Genomic DNA, 20061 nt, shown 5'->3' with positions numbered 1-20061 from the left:
TTTGGGAGGCGACAACACATTGAAGGACTTTGGAGAGGAAAGGGAGGTTGGAGATGGGGGGGGTAGTTTGCAATGACAGAGGGGTTAAGGGTGGGTTTTCTGAGGAGGGGGTTGATGACGGCAGATTTGAAGGGGAGGGAGACCTGAGGAGAGAGAACCGTTGACAATATCAGCTAACATGGGGGCCAGGATGGGAAGTTGGGTGGTCAGCAGTTTAGCAGGAATAGGGTCGAGGGAGAAGGAGGTGGGTCTCGGGTCTCGGGAGCAGGAGGTTGGTCTCATTGTCAAGATGAGCTCGGAGAGGGCACGAGGGGAGATAGGAGAGAAACTAGAGAAAGATGCGAGTTCAGTGCTCGGACAGGGGGAACCGCATGGGAGGTTTGGCTCGGTGGGCTAGGGAAAGGGAGGAAGCAGCAGAGGCAGCTGAACGAATGATCTCAATCTTAGTGACAAAGAATCCACGAGCTCCTCGCACTTGTTGTTGGAAGTGAGGTTGGAGGGGTCAGGGGAGAGGGGTTTCAGAAGATGGCTTGGAGTGGAGAAGAGAGGCCGGGGGTTATCTTTGCATTCCAGGATGATCCTGGAATAGTGAGCAGTTTCGGAAGAGGAGAGCAGGACCCGATAGTGCTGTATGTGGTCCAGCCAGATCTGGCCCTGAATGGCTAAACCAGTTGTCTGCCATAAACGTTCAAGTCTGTGTCCCTTGGACTTAAGGGAGTGGAGATGAGAGCCAAACCAGGGGGAACGACCAGGGTGAGAGAGAGAAATGGTTTTAATGGGGACAAGGGCATCAGAGGTGGAGGTGAGGGTGTGATGGAGCAGAAATGTCGTGGTGAATGGAGGGCCAAAGATAGAGAGTCAGGAATTTGAAAGTGCCGTTGTAAGTGACCTGGGGGAGAGTTTTTTCCAGGGACGGACACAGAAGGAAGTGGGGTTGGGGGGAGGGGGGAGGGGGGAGGGGGATGTGGGTGGAGAGGGATACAAGGAAGTGATCAGAGATGGCCTTATCCGTGATTGACACGATGGGAGTAGAGAGGCCACGTGAGATGGCACGGTCGAGGGGGTGGCTGTGAATATGGGGAGGGGGGTTTATACGGAGGGAGAGATTAAGGGAGGATAGGAGGGCAGTGAACTCAGAGGAGAGAGAACATGATGAGTTGAGATGGAGGTTGAAATCACCGAGGATGAGAAGTCGCTCGGTGCAGAGGGTGAGGGAGGAAAACAGTGAAGATATCTCGGTGAGAAACTTGGCCTGGTCCTTGGGCGGGCGGCAGAGAACGAGGATTTTAAAGGAGAGGCGAGAGAGGTGGAACAAGCTGAGATTTGGTGATAACGGCCTCACCACCACCACGGCAGTCTGGGCAGGGCAGGTGGTGAAAGATATCGCCAGGTGGGAAGGCTTCATTTAGGGGGAGGGTGTCATCACTCCTCAGCCCAGGTTTCCATCGAGGCCATGATATCGATGTAATCACCCACAATAAGCTCATGGGCAGCAAGGACCTTGTTCACAAGTGAATGGCCATTCTGGAGAGAGGCGGAGAGAGGCGGTGAGAGCTGATCACAGGATCAGTGCTGGAAGGGGTGAGTGGGGCGGGAATGAGATTGGCAAGATTGGGCGGGCTGGGCTGGAAGGTTGGTGAGAAAGTACGATGGGGCAGTTGGGGTTGCTGTTCGTAAGATGATCCCACTTTCTGTCTCTCTCCCTCCCACTTCCACTCTCTCTATCAACTCCCTATCTCTCCCCCTTCCTGTCTCTCCCTCTCTCCCTCTTCCTGTCTCTCCCTCTCTCCCTCTTCCTGTCTCCCTTTCCCCTTCCTGTCTCTCTCTCTCCCTCTTCCTGTCTCTCTCTCTCCCTCTTCCTGTCACTCCCTCTCTCACCTCCTGCCTGCCTCTCCAGTTTTCTCTCTCTCTCTCTCCACCTACCCCTCTCTCTCTCTCTCTCTCTCCACCTACCCCCCTCTCTCTCTCTCCCCCCCACCTACCCCTCTCTCGCTCTCTCTCTCTCCACCTACCCCTCTCTCTCTCTCCACCTACCCCTCTCTCTCTCTCCACCTACCCCTCTCTCGCTCCCTCTCTCTCGACCTACCCCTCTCTCTCTCTCTCTCTCCACCTACCCCCCCTCTCTCTCTCTCTCTGCACCTACCTCTCTCTCGCTCCCTCTCTCTCCACCTACCCCCCCTCTCTCTCTCTCTCTCTCTCCACCTACCCCCCCTCTCTCTCTCTCTCTCTCTCTCCACCTACCCCTCTCTTGCTCTCTCTCTCTCTCCACCTACCCCTCTCTCGCTCCCTCTCTCTCGACCTACCCCTCTCTCTCTCTCTCTCTCCACCTACCCCCCCTCTCTCTCTCTCTCTCTCTCTCCACCTACCCCTCTCTCGCTCTCTCTCTCTCCACCTACCCCTCTCTCTCTCTCTCTCTCCACCTACCCCTCTCTCTCTCCCTCTCTCTCTCCACCTACCTCTCTCTCTCTCTCTCTCTCCACCTACTCCTCTCTCTCTCCCTCTCTCTCTCCACCTACCCCTCTCTCTCTCTCTCTCTCTCCACCTACCTCTCTCTCTCTCTCTCTCCACCTACCCCTCTCTCTCTCTCTCTCTCTCTCCACCTACCCCTCTCTCTCTCCCTCTCTCTCTCCACCTACCCCTCTCTCTCTCCCTCTCTCTCTCCACCTCCCCCTCTCTCTCTCCCTCTCTCTCTCCACCTACCCCTCTCTCGCTCCCTCTCTCTCTCCACCTACCCCTCTCTCTCTCTCTCTCTCCACCTACCCCTCTCTCTCTCTCTCTCTCCACCTACCCCTCTCTCTCTCCCTCTCTCTCTCCACCTACCCCTCTCTCTCTCCCTCTCTCTCTCCACCTACCCCTCTCTCTCTCCCTCTCTCTCTCCACCTACCCCTCTCTCGCTCCCTCTCTCTCTCCACCTACCCCTCTCTCTCTCTCTCTCTCCACCTACCCCTCTCTCTCTCTCTCTCTCCACCTACCCCTCTCTCTCTCCCTCTCTCTCTCCACCTACCCCTCTCTCTCTCTCTCTCTCTCTCCACCTACCCCTCTCTCTCTCTCTCTCTCTCCCCCCCATATTTGGTTGTGGAAATCCCTGTTTAAGGGATTTGTTTGTTCTGGTTCCTTGATAGATTCTGCAAGAGATGAGCGTGTACTACAGCAGCTCTCTGCACACCTATCGAACAACTGGCACTGGCAATAGGACGCTGCGTGCCATTCACAGTGTGGTGAGTACACACCTTACACACCCAGTCCCACAAACAGTCACAGTGTGGTGAGCACACACCTTACACACCCAGTCCCACAAACAGTCACAGTATGGTGAGCACACACCTTACACACCCAGTCCCACAAACAGTCACAGTATGGTGAGCACACACCTTACACACCCAGTCCCACAAACAGTCACAGTGTGGTGAGCACACACCTTACACACCCAGTCCCACAAACAGTCACAGTGTGGTGAGTACACACCTTACACACCCAGTCCCACAAACAGTCACAGTATGGTGAGCACACACCTTACACACCCAGTCCCACAAACAGTCACAGTGTGGTGAGTACACACCTTACACACCCAGTCCCACAAACAGTCACAGTGTGGTGAGTACACACCTTACACACCCAGTCCCACAAACAGTCACAGTGTGGTGAGCACACACCTTACACACCCAGTCCCACAAACAGTCACAGTGTGGTGAGCACACACCTTACACACCCAGTCCCACAAACAGTCACAGTGTGGTGAGCACACACCTTACACACCCAGTCCCACAAACAGTCACAGTGTGGTGAGTACACACCTTACACACCCAGTCCCACAAACAGTCACAGTGTGGTGAGCACACACCTTACACACCCAGTCCCACAAACAGTCACAGTGTGGTGAGTACACACCTTACACACCCAGTCCCACAAACAGTCACAGTATGGTGAGCACACACCTTACACACCCAGTCCCACAAACAGTCACAGTGTGGTGAGCACACACCTTACACACCCAGTCCCACAAACAGTCACAGTGTGGTGAGCACACACCTTACACACCCAGTCCCACAAACAGTCACAGTGTGGTGAGTACACACCTTACACACCCAGTCCCACAAACAGTCACAGTGTGGTGAGCACACACCTTACACACCCAGTCCCACAAACAGTCACAGTGTGGTGAGCACACACCTTACACACCCAGTCCCACAAACAGTCACAGTGTGGTGAGTGCACACCTTACACACCCAGTCCCACAAACAGTCACAGTGTGGTGAGCACACACCTTACCCCCTGCCCTGCCCTGTCCCCTTCAATGATTTGTGTACATACACCCCAGATCACTCTTTTCCTGTACCCCTTTTAGAGTGGTGCCCTCTAGTTTATCTAACTTGATAGAGTTTTTTGATGAGTAACACAGAGGGTAGATGAGGGCAGTGCAGTTGATGTGGTGTATATGGACTTTCAAAAGGCGTTTGATAAAGTGCTGCACGGTCGGCTTATCATCAAGATTGTGGCCCATGGAATAAAGGGGGCAGTAGCAACATGGATACAGAATTGACTAAATGACAGGAAACAGAGAGTAGTGGTGAACGGTTGTTTTTCGGACTGGAGGGAGGTGTACAGTGGTGTTCCCCAGGGGTCAGTGCTGGGACCACTGCTTTTCTTGATATATATTAATGACTTGGACTTGGGTGTACAGGGCACAATTTCAAAATTTACAAATGACACAAAACTTGGATGGGTAGTGAACAGTGAGGAGGATAGTGATAGACTTCAAGAGGAGAGACACAGGCTGGTGGAATGGGCGGACACGTGGCAGATGAAATTTAACGCAGAAAAATGCAAAGTGATACATTTCAGTAGGAGGATCGAGGAGAGGCAATATAAACTTGTGTGTAGAAATGTTTCCCAACTTCACTCCTGAAAGTCCTGACTCTAATTTTTACGCTCTCTCCCCTCGTCCTCGACTCCCCAACCAGCGGAAATAGTTTCTCTCTCTCTACCCTATCAGTTTCCCTTAGGATATTGAAAACTTTGATCAAATCAGCCCTTAATCTTCTAAATTCCAGGGAATACAACCCTAGTTTGTGTAATCTCTCCTCATAATTTAACCCTTGAAGTCCGGGTATCATTCCAGTAAATCTGGTGGTTAAGAAGTTATATGGAATGCTTTCCTTTATTAGCTGAGGCATAGAATATAAAAGCAGGGAGGTTATGCTGGAACTGTATAAAACACTAGTTAGGCCACAGCTTGAGTACTGTGTACAGTTCTGGTCACCACATTACAGGAAGGATGTAATTGTACGAGAGAGGGGACAGAGGAGATTTACGAGGATGTAAATCTCACCCCTGACCGAGCTGGCCGAGTCCTGAAGGACATAGCTGCTGGACTTGGGACTATGACAGGTGGTGAGCGAACCAACACGAGAGCAAAACTTACTTGACCTCGTCCTCACCAATCTACCTGTCACAAATGCATCTGTCCATGACAGTATTGGTAGGAGTGACCACCGCACAGTCCTCGTGGAGATGAAGTCCCGTCTTCGCACTGAGGACACCATCCAACGTGTTGTGTGGCACTATCACCGTGCTAAATGGGATAGATTCAGAACAGATCTAGCAGCTCAAAACTGGGCATCCATCAGGCGCTGTGGGCCATCAGCAGCAGCAGAATTGTATTCCAGCACAATCTGTAACCTCATGGCCCGGCATATTCCTCACTCTACCATTACCAACAAGCCAGGGGATCAACCCTGGTTCAATGAGGAGTGTAGAAGAGCATGCCAGGAGCAGCACCAGGCGTACCTAAAAATGAGGTGCCAACCTGGTGAAGCTACAACTCAGGACTACATGCATGCTAAACAGCGGAAGCAACATGCTACAGACAGAGCTAAGTGATTCCACAACCAACGGATCAGATCAAAGCTCTGCAGTCCTGCCACATCCAGTCGTGAATGGTGGTGGACAATGAAACAACTAACGGGAGGAGGAGGCTCCGTGAACATCCCCATTCTCAATGATGGCGGAGTCCAGCACGTGAGTGCAAAAGACAAGGCTGAAGCGTTTGCAACCATCTTCAGCAAGAAGTGCCGAGTGGATGATCCATCTCAGCCTCCTCCCGATATCCCCACTATCACAGAAGCCAGTCTTCAGCCAATTCGATTCACTCAACGTGATATCAAGAAACGGCTGAGTGCACTGGATACAGCAAAGGCTATGGGCCCCGACAACATCCCGGCTGTAGTGCTGAAGACTTCTGCTCCAGAACTAGCTGCCCCTCTAGCCAAGCTGTTCCAGTACAGCTACAACACTGGCATCTACCCGACAATGTGGAAAATTGCCCAGGTATGTCCTGTCCACAAAAAGCAGGACAAATCCAATCCGGCCAATTACCGCCCCATCAGTCTACTCTCAATCATCAGCAAAGTGATGGAAGGTGTCATCGACAGTGCTATCAAGTGGCACTTACTCACCAATAACCTAATCACCGATGCTCAGTTTGGGTTCCGCCAGAACCACTCGGCTCCAGACCTCATTACAGCCTTGGTCCAAACATGGACAAAAGAGCTGAATTCCAGAGGTGAGGTGAGAGTGACTGCCCTTGACATCAAGGCAGCATTTGACCGAGTGTGGCACCAAGGAGCCCTAGTAAAATTGAAGTCAATGGGAATCAGGGGGAAAACTCTCCAGTGGCTGGAGTCATACCGAGCACAAAGGAAGATGGTAGTGGTTGTTGGAGGCCAATCATCTCAGCCCCAGGCATTGCTGCAGGAGTTCCTCAAGGCAGTGTCCCAGGCCCAACCATCTTCAGCTGCTTCATCAATGACCTTCCCTCCATCATAAGGTCAGAAATGGGGATGTTCGCTGATGATTGCACAGTGTTCAGTTCCATTCGCAACCCCTCAGATAATGAAGCAGTCCGAGCCCGCATGCAGCAAGACCTGGACAACATCCAGGCTTGGGCTCATAAGTGGCAAGTAACATTCGCGCCAAACAAGTGCCAGGCAATGACCATCTCCAACAAGAGAGAGTCTGACCACCTCCCCTTGACATTCAACGGCATTACCATCGCCGAATCCCCCACCATCAACATCCTGGGGGTCACCATTGACCAGAAACTTAACTGGACCAGCCATATAAATACTGTGGCTACGAGAGCAGGTCAGAGGCTGGGTATTCTGTGGCGAGTAACTCACCTCCTGACTCCCCAAAGCCTTTCCACCATCTACAAGGCACAAGTCAGGAGTGTGATGGAATACTCTCCACTTGCCTGGATGAGTGCAGCTCCAACAACACTCAAGAAGCTCGACACCATCCAAGATAAAGCAGCCCGCTTGATTGGCACCCCATCCACCACCCTAAACATTCACTCCCTTCACCACCGGCGCACTGTGGCTGCAGTGTGCACCATCCACAGGATGCACTGCAGCAACTCGCCAAGGCTTCTTCGACAGCACCTCCCAAACCCACGACCTCTACCACCTAGAAGGACAAGAGCAGCAGGCGCATGGGAACAACACCACCTGCACGTTCCCCTCCAAGTCACACACCATCCCGACTTGGAAATATATCGCCGTTCCTTCATCGTCGCTGGGTCAAAATCCTGGAACTCCTTCCTAACAGCACTGTGGGAGAACCTTCACCACACGGACTGCAGCGGTTCAAGAAGGCGGCTCACCACCACCTTCTCAAGGGCAATTAGGGATGGGCAATAAATGCCGGCCTCGCCAGCGACACCCACTCCCCACACATTCACAGTACAGTGTGTACACACCTTACACACCCACTCCCCAAACAGTCACAGTGCAGCGAGTACACACCTTACACACTCACCTCAAACATTCATAGTGCGGGGCGTACCACCTGTGCACACTCACCCCAAACATTCACAGTACGATGAGTACACACCTTACACACTCACCCCAAACACTCAGTGTAATGAGTACATGCCTAACACACACACATCAAACATTCATAAGATGGCAGGGGGATGGGAACCTGAGCATTGGGACAGAGGAGGGGGAAACAAGGATAGAAACAAAAGACAGAAAGGGAAGAAGCAATAGTGGAAGGCAGAGAAAAGAAGGGTGAAAAGCAAATAGGGCCAGAGTGCAAAATAAAACTAAGACTAGCAATCTTAAAAAGACAAGTCTAAAGGCATTGTGTCTTAATGCGCGGAGCATTCGCAATAAGCTCGATGAATTAACAGCGCAGATAGATATTAACGGGTATGATATCGTTGCGATTACGGAGACATGGCTGCAGGGTGACCAAGGATGGGAACTGAACATCCAGAGGTATTCAATATTTAGGAAGGACAGGCAAAAAGGGAAAGGAGGTGGGGTAGCATTGTTAGTAAAGGAGGAAATCAATGCAATAGTGAGGAAGGATATTGGCTCGGAAAATCACCATGTGGAATCTGTATGGGTGGAGCTAAGAAACACCAAGGGGCAGAAAACATTGGTGGGGGTTGTCTATAGGCCCCCAAACAGTAATGGAGATGTAGGGGAGGGCGTTAAATAGGAAATTAGAGACGCATGCAAGAAGGGTACAACTATAATCATGGGTGACTTTAATCTACATATAGATTGGTCAAACCAAATTAGCAATAATACTGTGGGGGAGGAATTCCTGGAGTGTGTCCGTGATGGTTTTATAGAAAGGATATTATTAAACTAGAAAGAGTGCAGAAAAGATTTACTAGGATGCTACCGGGACTTGATGGTTTGACTTACAGGGAGAGGTTAGACAGACTGGGACTTTATTCCCTGGAGAGTAGGAGGTTAAGGGGTGATCTTATAGAAGTCTGTAAAATAATGAGAGGCATAGATAAGGTAGATAGTCAAAATCTTTTCCCAAAGGTAGGGGAGTCTATAACGAGGGGGCACAGATTTAAGGTGAGAGGGGAGAAATACAAAAGGATCCAGAGGGGCAATTTTTTCACTCAAAGGGTGGTGAGTGTCTGGAACGAGCTGCCAGAGGCAGTAGTAGAGGCGGGTACAATTTTGTCTTTTAAAAAGCATTTGGACAGTTACATGGGGAAGATGGGTATCGAGGGATATGGGCCAAGTGCAGGCAATTGGGACTAGCTTAGTGGTATAAACTGGGCGACATGGACATGTTGGGCCGAAGGGCCTGTTTCCATGTTGTAACTTCTATGATTCTATGATTCTATATTGAGGACCCAACTAGAGAACAGGCGATCCTAGACTGGGTATTGTGCAATGAGAAAGGATTAATTAACAATCTTGTTGTGCGGGGTCCCTTAGGGAAGAGTGACCATAACATGATAGAATTCCTCATTAAGATGGAGAGTGAAGTAGTTGTATCCGAAACTAGGGTCCTGAATCTAAATAAAGGAAATTATGAAAGTATGAGGTGTGAGTTGGCTATGATAGATTGGGGAACTTTACTGAAAGGGATGACAGTGGACAGGCAATGGCTAATATTTAAAGAACGTGTGCAGGAATTACAACAATTATTCATTCCTGTCTGGTGCAAAAATAAAACAGGAAAGGTAGCTCAACCGTGGCTTACAAAAGAAATTAGGGATAGTATTAGATCCAAAGAGGAGATATATAAAATTGCCAGAAAAAGCAGCAAGCCTGAGGATTGGGAGCAGTTCAGAATTCAGCAAAGGAGGACAAAGAGATTGATTAAGAGGGGGAAAATAGAGTATGTGAGTAAATTAGCAGGGAACATAAAAACTGACTGTAAAAGCTTCTATACATATGTCAAGAGAAAAAGATTAGTGAAGACAAATGTAGGTCTCTTGCAGTCAGAAATGGGGGAAATTATAATGGGGAACAAAGAAATGGCAGAACAATTAAAAACAATTAAACACATACTTTGGTTCTGTCTTCACAAAGGAGGACACAAATAACCTCCCAGAAATGTTAGGGAACCAAGGATCTAGTGAGAGGGAGGAACTGAAGGAAATCAGTATTAATAAATAAATAGCGCTAGGGAAATTAATGGGGCTAAAGGCTGACAAATCCCCAGGGCCTGATAATCTGCATCCCAGAGTACTAAAGGAAGTGGCCCTGGAAATAGTGGATGCATTGGTGATCATCTTCCAAAATTCTATAGATTATGGAACAGTTCCTACAGATTGGAGGGTGGCAAATGTAACCCCACTATTTAAAAAAGGAGGGAGAGAAAAAACAGGGAATTCCAGACCAGTTAGCCTAACATCAGTAGTGGGGAAAATGCTAGAGTCTATTTTAAAAGATGTGATAACAGAACACTTGGAAGGCATTAACGGGATTGGACCAAGTCAGCATGGGTTTATGAAAGGGAAATCATGCTTAACAAATCTACTGGAGCTTTTTGAGGATGTAACTAGTAGAATAGATTGGGGAGAACCAGTGGATGTGATGTATTTGGATTTTCAGAAGGCTTTTGATAAGGTCCCACACAAGAGGTTAGTGTGCAAAATTAAAGCACATGGGATTGGGGGGAATATACTGGCATGGATTGAGAATTGGTTGACAGGCAGGAAACAGAGAGTAGGAATAAACGGGTCTTTTTCCGGGTGGCAGGCAGTGACTAGTGGGGTACCGCAGGGATCAGTGCTTGGGCCCCAGCTATTCACAATATATATCAATGATTTGATGAGGGAACTGAAAGTAATATTTCCAAGTTTGCAGATGACACAAAGCTGGGGTGGAATGTGAGCTGTGAGGAGGATGCAAAGAGGCTCCAATGTGATTTAGACAAGTTGGGTGAGTGGGCAAGAACATGGCAGATGCAGTATAATGTGGATAAATGTGAGGTTATCCACTTTGGTTGTAAAAACAGAAAGGCAGATTATTATCTGAATGGTGATAGATTGGGAAAAGGGGAGGTGCAACGAGACCTGGGTGTCCTTGTACACCAGTCGCTGAAAGCGAGCATTCAGGTGCAGCAAGCAGTTAGGAAGGCGAATGGTATGTTGGCCTTCATTGCAAGAGGATTTGAGTACAGGAGCAGGGATGTCTTTCTGCAGTTATACAGGGCCTTGGTGAGACCACATCCGGAGTATTGTGTGCAGTTTTGGTCTCCTTATCTGAGGAAGGATGTCCTTGCCATGGAGGGAATACAACGAAGGTTTACCAGACTGATTCCTGGGATGGCAGGACTGACGTATGAGGAGAGATTGGGTCGACTAGGCCTATATTCACTAGAGTTTAGAAAAATGAGAGATGATCTCATCGAAACATATAAAATTCTAACAGGACGAGACAGACTAGATGCAGGGAGGATGTTCCCGATGGCTGGGGAGTCCAGAACCAGGGGTCACAGTCTCAGGATACGGGGTGTGCCAATTAGAACCGAGCTGAGGAGAAATTTCTTCACTCAGAGGGTGGTAAACCTGTGGAATTCTCTACCACAGAAGGCTGTGGAGGCCAAGTCATTAGATGTATTCAAGAAGGAGATAGAAATATTTTTTAACGCTAAAGGGATCAAGGGATATGGGGAAAAAGCTGGAACAGGGTACTGAGTTAGACGATCAGCCATGATCATTTTGAATGGCGGAGCAGTCCCGAAGGGCCGAATGGCCTACTCTTGCTCCGATTTTCAATGTTTTTAAGACTGCACACCTTCCAAACCCAACTCCCCCAAACATTCACACGTGGTGTGTACATAACTTGCACACTCATGGCCCCAAATATTCACAGTGCGGAGAGGACACACCTTACACACACAATCCCCCAAATATTCACAATGTGGTGAGTACACACCTTACACACACAATCCCCCAAATATTCACAATGTGGTGAGTACACACCTTGCACACACAATCCTCCAAACATTCACAATGTGGTGAGTACACACCTGACACACACAATCCTCCAAACATTCACAATGTGGTGAGTACACACCTTACACACACAATCCCCCAAACATTCACAATGTGGTGAGTACACACCTTACACACACAATCCCCCAAACATTCACAATGTGGTGACTCATTGAACACGGTCTCACACTCACTCAAAGTTTCACACACTGCACACGGCCTCACACTCACACAATGATTCACACACTGCACACGGTCTCACACTCACTCAATGATTCACACACTGCACAAGGTCTCACACTCACTCAATGATTAACACACTGCACACGGTCTCACACTCAATGATTCACACATTGCACACGATCTCACACTCACTCAATGATTCACACATTGCACACGGTCTCACACTCACTCAATGATTCATACACTGCACACGGTCTCACACTCATTCAATGATTCACACACTGCACACGGTCTCACACTCACTCAATGATTCACACACTGCACATGATCTCACATTCAATGATTCACACATTGCACACGGTCTCACAATCACTCAGTGATTCACACATTGCACACGGTCTCACACTCACTCAATGATTCACACATTGCACAAGGTCTCACACTCACTCAATGATTCGCACACTGCACATGGTCTCACACTCACTCAATGATTCACACACTGCACACGGCCTCACACTCACTCAATGATTCACACACTGCACATGGTCTCACACTCAATGATTCACACACTGAACACGGCCTCACACTCACTCAATGATTCACACACTGCACATGGTCTCACACTCAATGATTCACACACTGCACACGGTCTCACACTCACTCAATCATTCACACATTGCACACGGCCTCACACTCACTCAATGATTCACACATTTCACATGGTCTCACACTCACACAATGATTCACACACTGCACACAGTCTCACACTCACTCAATGATTCACACATTGCACACGGTCTCACACTCACTCAATGATTCACACACTGCACACTATCTCACACTCACTCAATGATTCACACGTTCCTCACGGCCTCACACTCACTCAATGATTCAAACACTGCACATGGTCTCACACTCAATGATTCACACATTGCACACGGCCTCACACTCACTCAATGATTCACACATTGCACACGGTCTCACACTCACTCAATGATTCACACATTGCACACGGTCTCACACTCACTCAATGATTCACACACTGCACACGGTCTCACACTCACTCAATGATTCACAAATTGCACACGGTCTCACACTCACTCAATGATTCACATACCGCACACGGTCTCACTCAATGATTTACACACTGCACACGGTCTCACACTCACTCAATGATTCACACATTGCACACGGCCTCACACTCAATGGTTCGCACATTGCACACGGTCTCACACTCACTCAATGATTCACACACTGCACACGGTCTCACACTCACTCAATGATTCACACATTGCACAAGGTCTCACACTCAATGGTTCGCACATTGCACACGGTCTCACACTCACTCAATGATTCACACACTGCACACGGTCTCACACTCACTCAATGATTCACACACTGCACATGGTCTCACACTCAATGATTCACACATTGCAGACGGTCTCACAATCACTCAGTGATTCACACATTGCACACGGTCTCACACTCACTCAATGATTCACACATTGCACACGGTCTCACAATCACTCAGTGATTCACACATTGCACACGGTCTCACACTCACTCAATGATTCACACATTGCACACGGTCTCACAATCAATGGTTCGCACATTGCACACGGTCTCACACTCACTCAATGATTCACACATTGCACACGGTCTCACACTCACTGAATGATTCACACACTGCACACGGTCTCACATTCACTAAATGATTCACACACTGCACATGGTCTCACACTCAATGATTCACACATTGCACACGGTCTCACAATCACTCAGTGATTCACACAATGCACACGGTCTCACACTCACTCAATGATTCACACATTGCACAAGGTCTCACACTCACTCAATGATTCGCACACTGCACATGGTCTCACACTCAATGATTCACAAACTGCACACGGCCTCACACTCACTCAATGATTCACACATTGCACACGGTCTCACACTCACTCAATGATTCACACACTGCACATGGTCTCACACTCACTCAATGATTCACACATTGCACACGGCCTCACACTCTCTCAATGATTCACACATTTCACACGGTCTCACACTCACTCAATGATTCACACACTGCACACGGTCTCACACTCACTCAATGATTCACACATTGCACACGGTCTCACACTCACACAATGATTTACACACTGCACACTATCTCACACTCACTCAATGATTCACACATTGCACACGGTCTCACACTCACTCAATGAGTCACACACTGCACACGGTCTCACACTCACTCAATGATTCACACACTGCACACTGTCTCACACTCACTCAATGATTCACACACTGCACATGGTCTCACACTCAATGATTCACACATTGCACACGGCCTCACACTCACTCAATGATTCACACACTGCACACGGTCTCACACTCACTCAATGATTCACGCACTGCACATGGTCTCACACTCACTCAATGATTCACACACTGCACACGGTCTCACACTCACTCAATGATTCACACACTGCACACGGCCTCACACTCACTCAATGATTCACTCATTGCACACGGTCTCACACTCAATGATTCACACATTGCACACGGCCTCACACTCACTCAATGATTCACACACTGCACACGGTCTCACACTCACTCAATGATTCACGCACTGCACATGGTCTCACACTCAATGATTCACACACTGCACACGGCCTCACACTCACTCAATGATTCACATACTGCACACGGTCTCACTCAATGATTCACACACTGCACACTGTCTCACACTCACTCAATGATTCACACATTGCACACGGTCTCACACTCAATGGTTCGCACATTGCACACGGTCTCACACACACTCAAAGATTCACACACTGCACACGGTCTCACACTCACTCAATGATTCACACACTGCACATGGTCTCACACTCAATGATTCACGCACTGCACACGGCCTCACAATCACTCAGTGATTCACACATTGCACACGGTCTCACACTCACTCAATGATTCACACACTGCACACGGTCTCACACTCACTCAATGATTCACACATTGCACACGGTCTCACTCTCAATGGTTCGCACATTGCACACGGTCTCACACTCATTCAATGATTCACACACTGCACACGGTCTCACACTCAATGATTCACACATTGCACACGGTCTCACAATCACTCAGTGATTCACACATTGCACACGGTCTCACACTCACTCAATGATTCACAAACTGCACACGGCCTCACACTCACTCAATGATTCACACATTGCACATGGTCTCACACTCACTCAATGATTCACACACTGCACACAGTCTCACACTCACTCAATGATTCACACATTGCACACGGCCTCACACTCACTCAATGATTCACACATTTCACACGGTCTCACACTCACTCAATGATTCACACACTGCACACGGTCTCACACTCACTCAATGATTCACACATTGCACATGGTCTCACACTCACTCAATGATTTACACACTGCACACTATCTCACACTCACTCAATGATTCACACATTGCACACGGTCTCACACTCACTCAATGAGTCACACACTGCACACGGTCTCACACTCACTCAATGATTCACACACTGCACACTGTCTCACACTCACTCAATGATTCACACACTGCACATGGTCTCACACTCAATGATTCACACATTGCACACGGCCTCACACTCACTCAATGATTCACACACTGCACACGGTCTCACACTCACTCAATGATTCACGCACTGCACATGGTCTCACACTCAATGATTCACACACTGCACACGGCCTCACACTCACTCAATGATTCACACACTGCACACGGTCTCACACTCAATGATTCACACATTGCACACGGCCTCACACTCACTCAATGCTTCACACACTGCACACGGTCTCACACGCAATGATTCACACATTGCACATGGTCTCACACTCACTCAATGATTCACACACTGCACACGGTCTCACACTCACTCAATGATTCACACACTGCACACGGTCTCACACTCAATGATTCACACATTGCACATGGTCTCACACTCACTCAATGATTCACACACTGCACACGGTCTCACACTCACTCAATGATTCACACACTGCACATGGTCTCACACTCAATGATTCACACATTGCACACGGTCTCACTCACTCAATGATTCACACACTGCACAAGGTCTCACACTCACTCAATGATTCACACACTGCACACGGTCTCACACTCACTCAATGATTCACACATTGCACACGGTCTCACACTCACTCAATGATTCACACATTGCACACGGTCTCACACTCACTCAATGATTCACACATTGCACACGGTCTCACACTCACTCAATGATTCACACATTGCACACGGTCTCACACTCACTCAATGATTCACACATTGCACACTGTCTCACACTCACTCAATGATTCACACATTGCACACGGTCTCACACTCACTCAATGATTCACACATTGCACACGGTCTCACAATCAATGGTTCGCACATTGCACACGGTCTCACACTCACTCAATGATTCACACATTGCACACGGTCTCACACTCACTCAATATATCACAAACTGCACACGGCCTCACATTCACTCAATGATTCACACATTGCACACGGTCTCACACTCACTCAATGATTCACACACTGCACATGGTCTCACACTCAATGATTCACACATTGCACACGGTCTCACACTCACTCAATGATTCACACATTGCACATGGTCTCACACTCACTCAATGATTCACACACTGCACACGGTCTCACACTCACTCAATGATTCACACATTGCACACGGTCTCACACTCACTCAATGATTCACACATTGCACAAGGTCTCACACTCACTCAAAGATTCACACACTGCACACGGTCTCACACTCATTCAATGATTCACACATTGCACACGGTCTCACACTCACTCGATGATTCACACACTGCACACGGTCTCACACTCACTCAATGATTCACACATTGCACACGGTCTCACACTCACTCAATGATTCACACATTGCACACTGTCTCACACTCGCTCAATGATTCACACACTGCACACGGTCTCACACTCACTCAATGATTCACACATTGCACACGGTCTCACAATCACTCAATGATTCACACATTGCACACAGTCTCACACTCACTCAATGATTCACACACTGCACACGGTCTCACTTAATGATTCACACATTGCACACGGTCTCACACTCACTCAATGATTCACACACTGCACACGGTCTCACACTCACTCAATGATTCACACACTGCACATGGTCTCACACTCAATGATTCGCACATTGCACACGGTCTCACACTCACTCAATGATTCACACACTGCACACGGTCTCACACTCACTCAATGATTCACACACTGCACACGGTCTCACACTCACTCAATAATTCAGACACTGCACACGGTCTCACACTCACTCAATGATTCACACATTGCACACGGCCTCACACTCACTCAATGATTCACACATTGCACACGGTCTCACACTCACTCAATGATTAACACACTGCACACGGTCTCACACTCACTCAATGATTCACACATTGCACACGGTCTCACACTCACTCAATGATTCACACATTGCACACTGTCTCACACTCGCTCAATGATTCACACACTGCACACGGTCTCACACTCACTCAATGATTCACACATTGCACACTGTCTCACACTCACTCAATGATTCACACATTGCACACGGTCTCACACTCACTCAATGATTCACACATTGCACACGGTCTCACACTCACACAATGATTTACACACTGCACACTGTCTCACACTCACTCAATGATTCACACACTGCACATGGTCTCACACTCAATGATTCACACATTGCACACGGCCTCACACTCACTCAATGATTCACACACTGCACACGGTCTCACACTCACTCAATGATTCACGCACTGCACATGGTCTCACACTCAATGATTCACACACTGCACACGGCCTCACACTCACTCAATGATTCACACATTGCACACGGTCTCACACTCAATGATTCACACATTGCACACGGCCTCACACTCACTCAATGATTCACACACTGCACACGGTCTCACACTCACTCAATGATTCACGCACTGCACATGGTCTCACACTCAATGATTCACACACTGCACACGGCCTCACACTCACTCAATGATTCACATACTGCACACGGTCTCACTCAATGATTCACACACTGCACACGGTCTCACACTCACTCAATGATTCACACATTGCACACGGTCTCACTCTCAATGGTTCGCACATTGCACACGGTCTCACACTCACTCAATGATTCACAAACTGCACACGGCCTCACACTCACTCAATGATTCACACATTGCACATGGTCTCACACTCACTCAATGATTCACACACTGCACACAGTCTCACACTCACTCAATGATTCACACATTGCACACGGCCTCACACTCACTCAATGATTCACACATTTCACACGGTCTCACACTCACTCAATGATTCACACACTGCACACGGTCTCACACTCACTCAATGATTCACACATTGCACATGGTCTCACACTCACTCAATGATTTACACACTGCACACTATCTCACACTCACTCAATGATTCACACATTGCACACGGTCTCACACTCACTCAATGAGTCACACACTGCACACGGTCTCACACTCACTCAATGATTCACACACTGCACACTGTCTCACACTCACTCAATGATTCACACACTGCACATGGTCTCACACTCAATGATTCACACATTGCACACGGCCTCACACTCACTCAATGATTCACACACTGCACACGGTCTCACACTCACTCAATGATTCACGCACTGCACATGGTCTCACACTCAATGATTCACACACTGCACACGGCCTCACACTCACTCAATGATTCACACACTGCACACGGTCTCACACTCAATGATTCACACATTGCACACGGCCTCACACTCACTCAATGCTTCACACACTGCACACGGTCTCACACGCAATGATACACACATTGCACATGGTCTCACACTCACTCAATGATTCACACACTGCACACGGTCTCACACTCACTCAATGATTCACACACTGCACACGGTCTCACACTCAATGATTCACACATTGCACATGGTCTCACACTCACTCAATGATTCACACACTGCACACGGTCTCACACTCACTCAATGATTCACACACTGCACATGGTCTCACACTCAATGATTCACACATTGCACACGGTCTCACTCACTCAATGATTCACACACTGCACAAGGTCTCACACTCACTCAATGATTCACACACTGCACACGGTCTCACACTCACTCAATGATTCACACATTGCACACGGTCTCACACTCACTCAATGATTCACACATTGCACACGGTCTCACACTCACTCAATGATTCACACATTGCACACGGTCTCACACTCACTCAATGATTCACACATTGCACACGCTCTCACACTCACTCAATGATTCACACATTGCACACTGTCTCACACTCACTCAATGATTCACACATTGCACACGGTCTCACACTCACTCAATGATTCACACATTGCACACGGTCTCACAATCAATGGTTCGCACATTGCACACGGTCTCACACTCACTCAATGATTCACACATTGCACACGGTCTCACACTCACTCAATATATCACAAACTGCACACGGCCTCACATTCACTCAATGATTCACACATTGCACACGGTCTCACACTCACTCAATGATTCACACACTGCACATGGTCTCACACTCACTCAATGATTCACACACTGCACACGGTCTCACACTCACTCAATGATTCACACATTGCACACGGTCTCACACTCACTCAATGATTCACACATTGCACAAGGTCTCACACTCACTCAAAGATTCACACACTGCACACGGTCTCACACTCATTCAATGATTCACACATTGCACACGGTCTCACACTCACTCGATGATTCACACACTGCACACGGTCTCACACTCACTCAATGATTCACACATTGCACACGGTCTCACACTCACTCAATGATTCACACATTGCACACTGTCTCACACTCGCTCAATGATTCACACACTGCACACGGTCTCACACTCACTCAATGATTCACACATTGCACACGGTCTCACAATCACTCAATGATTCACACATTGCACACAGTCTCACACTCA

General features: G+C 48.3%; 1 protein-coding gene across 1 annotated transcript in view; it reads left to right on the top strand.

Annotated features, from left to right (window-relative positions):
* The first annotated feature begins 525 nt into the window (after window positions 1-525).
* Window positions 526-20061, top strand: part of LOC137311295 (tetraspanin-2-like) — a 149726-nt gene continuing 130190 nt past the window's right edge. The window contains exons 1-2 of the mRNA XM_067978585.1: window positions 526-588; window positions 3123-3218. Coding sequence (XP_067834686.1) covers window positions 526-588; window positions 3123-3218 — 159 coding nt within the window. The remainder of the gene's footprint in view (window positions 589-3122; window positions 3219-20061) is intronic.

The sequence above is a fragment of the Heptranchias perlo genome, unplaced genomic scaffold, assembly GCF_035084215.1.
Source record: "Heptranchias perlo isolate sHepPer1 unplaced genomic scaffold, sHepPer1.hap1 HAP1_SCAFFOLD_321, whole genome shotgun sequence".
NCBI classification, from domain to species: Eukaryota; Metazoa; Chordata; class Chondrichthyes; order Hexanchiformes; family Hexanchidae; genus Heptranchias; species Heptranchias perlo.
Note: the sequence above shows the minus strand (reverse complement) of the source record. Positions and strands in the feature narration are given on the sequence as shown.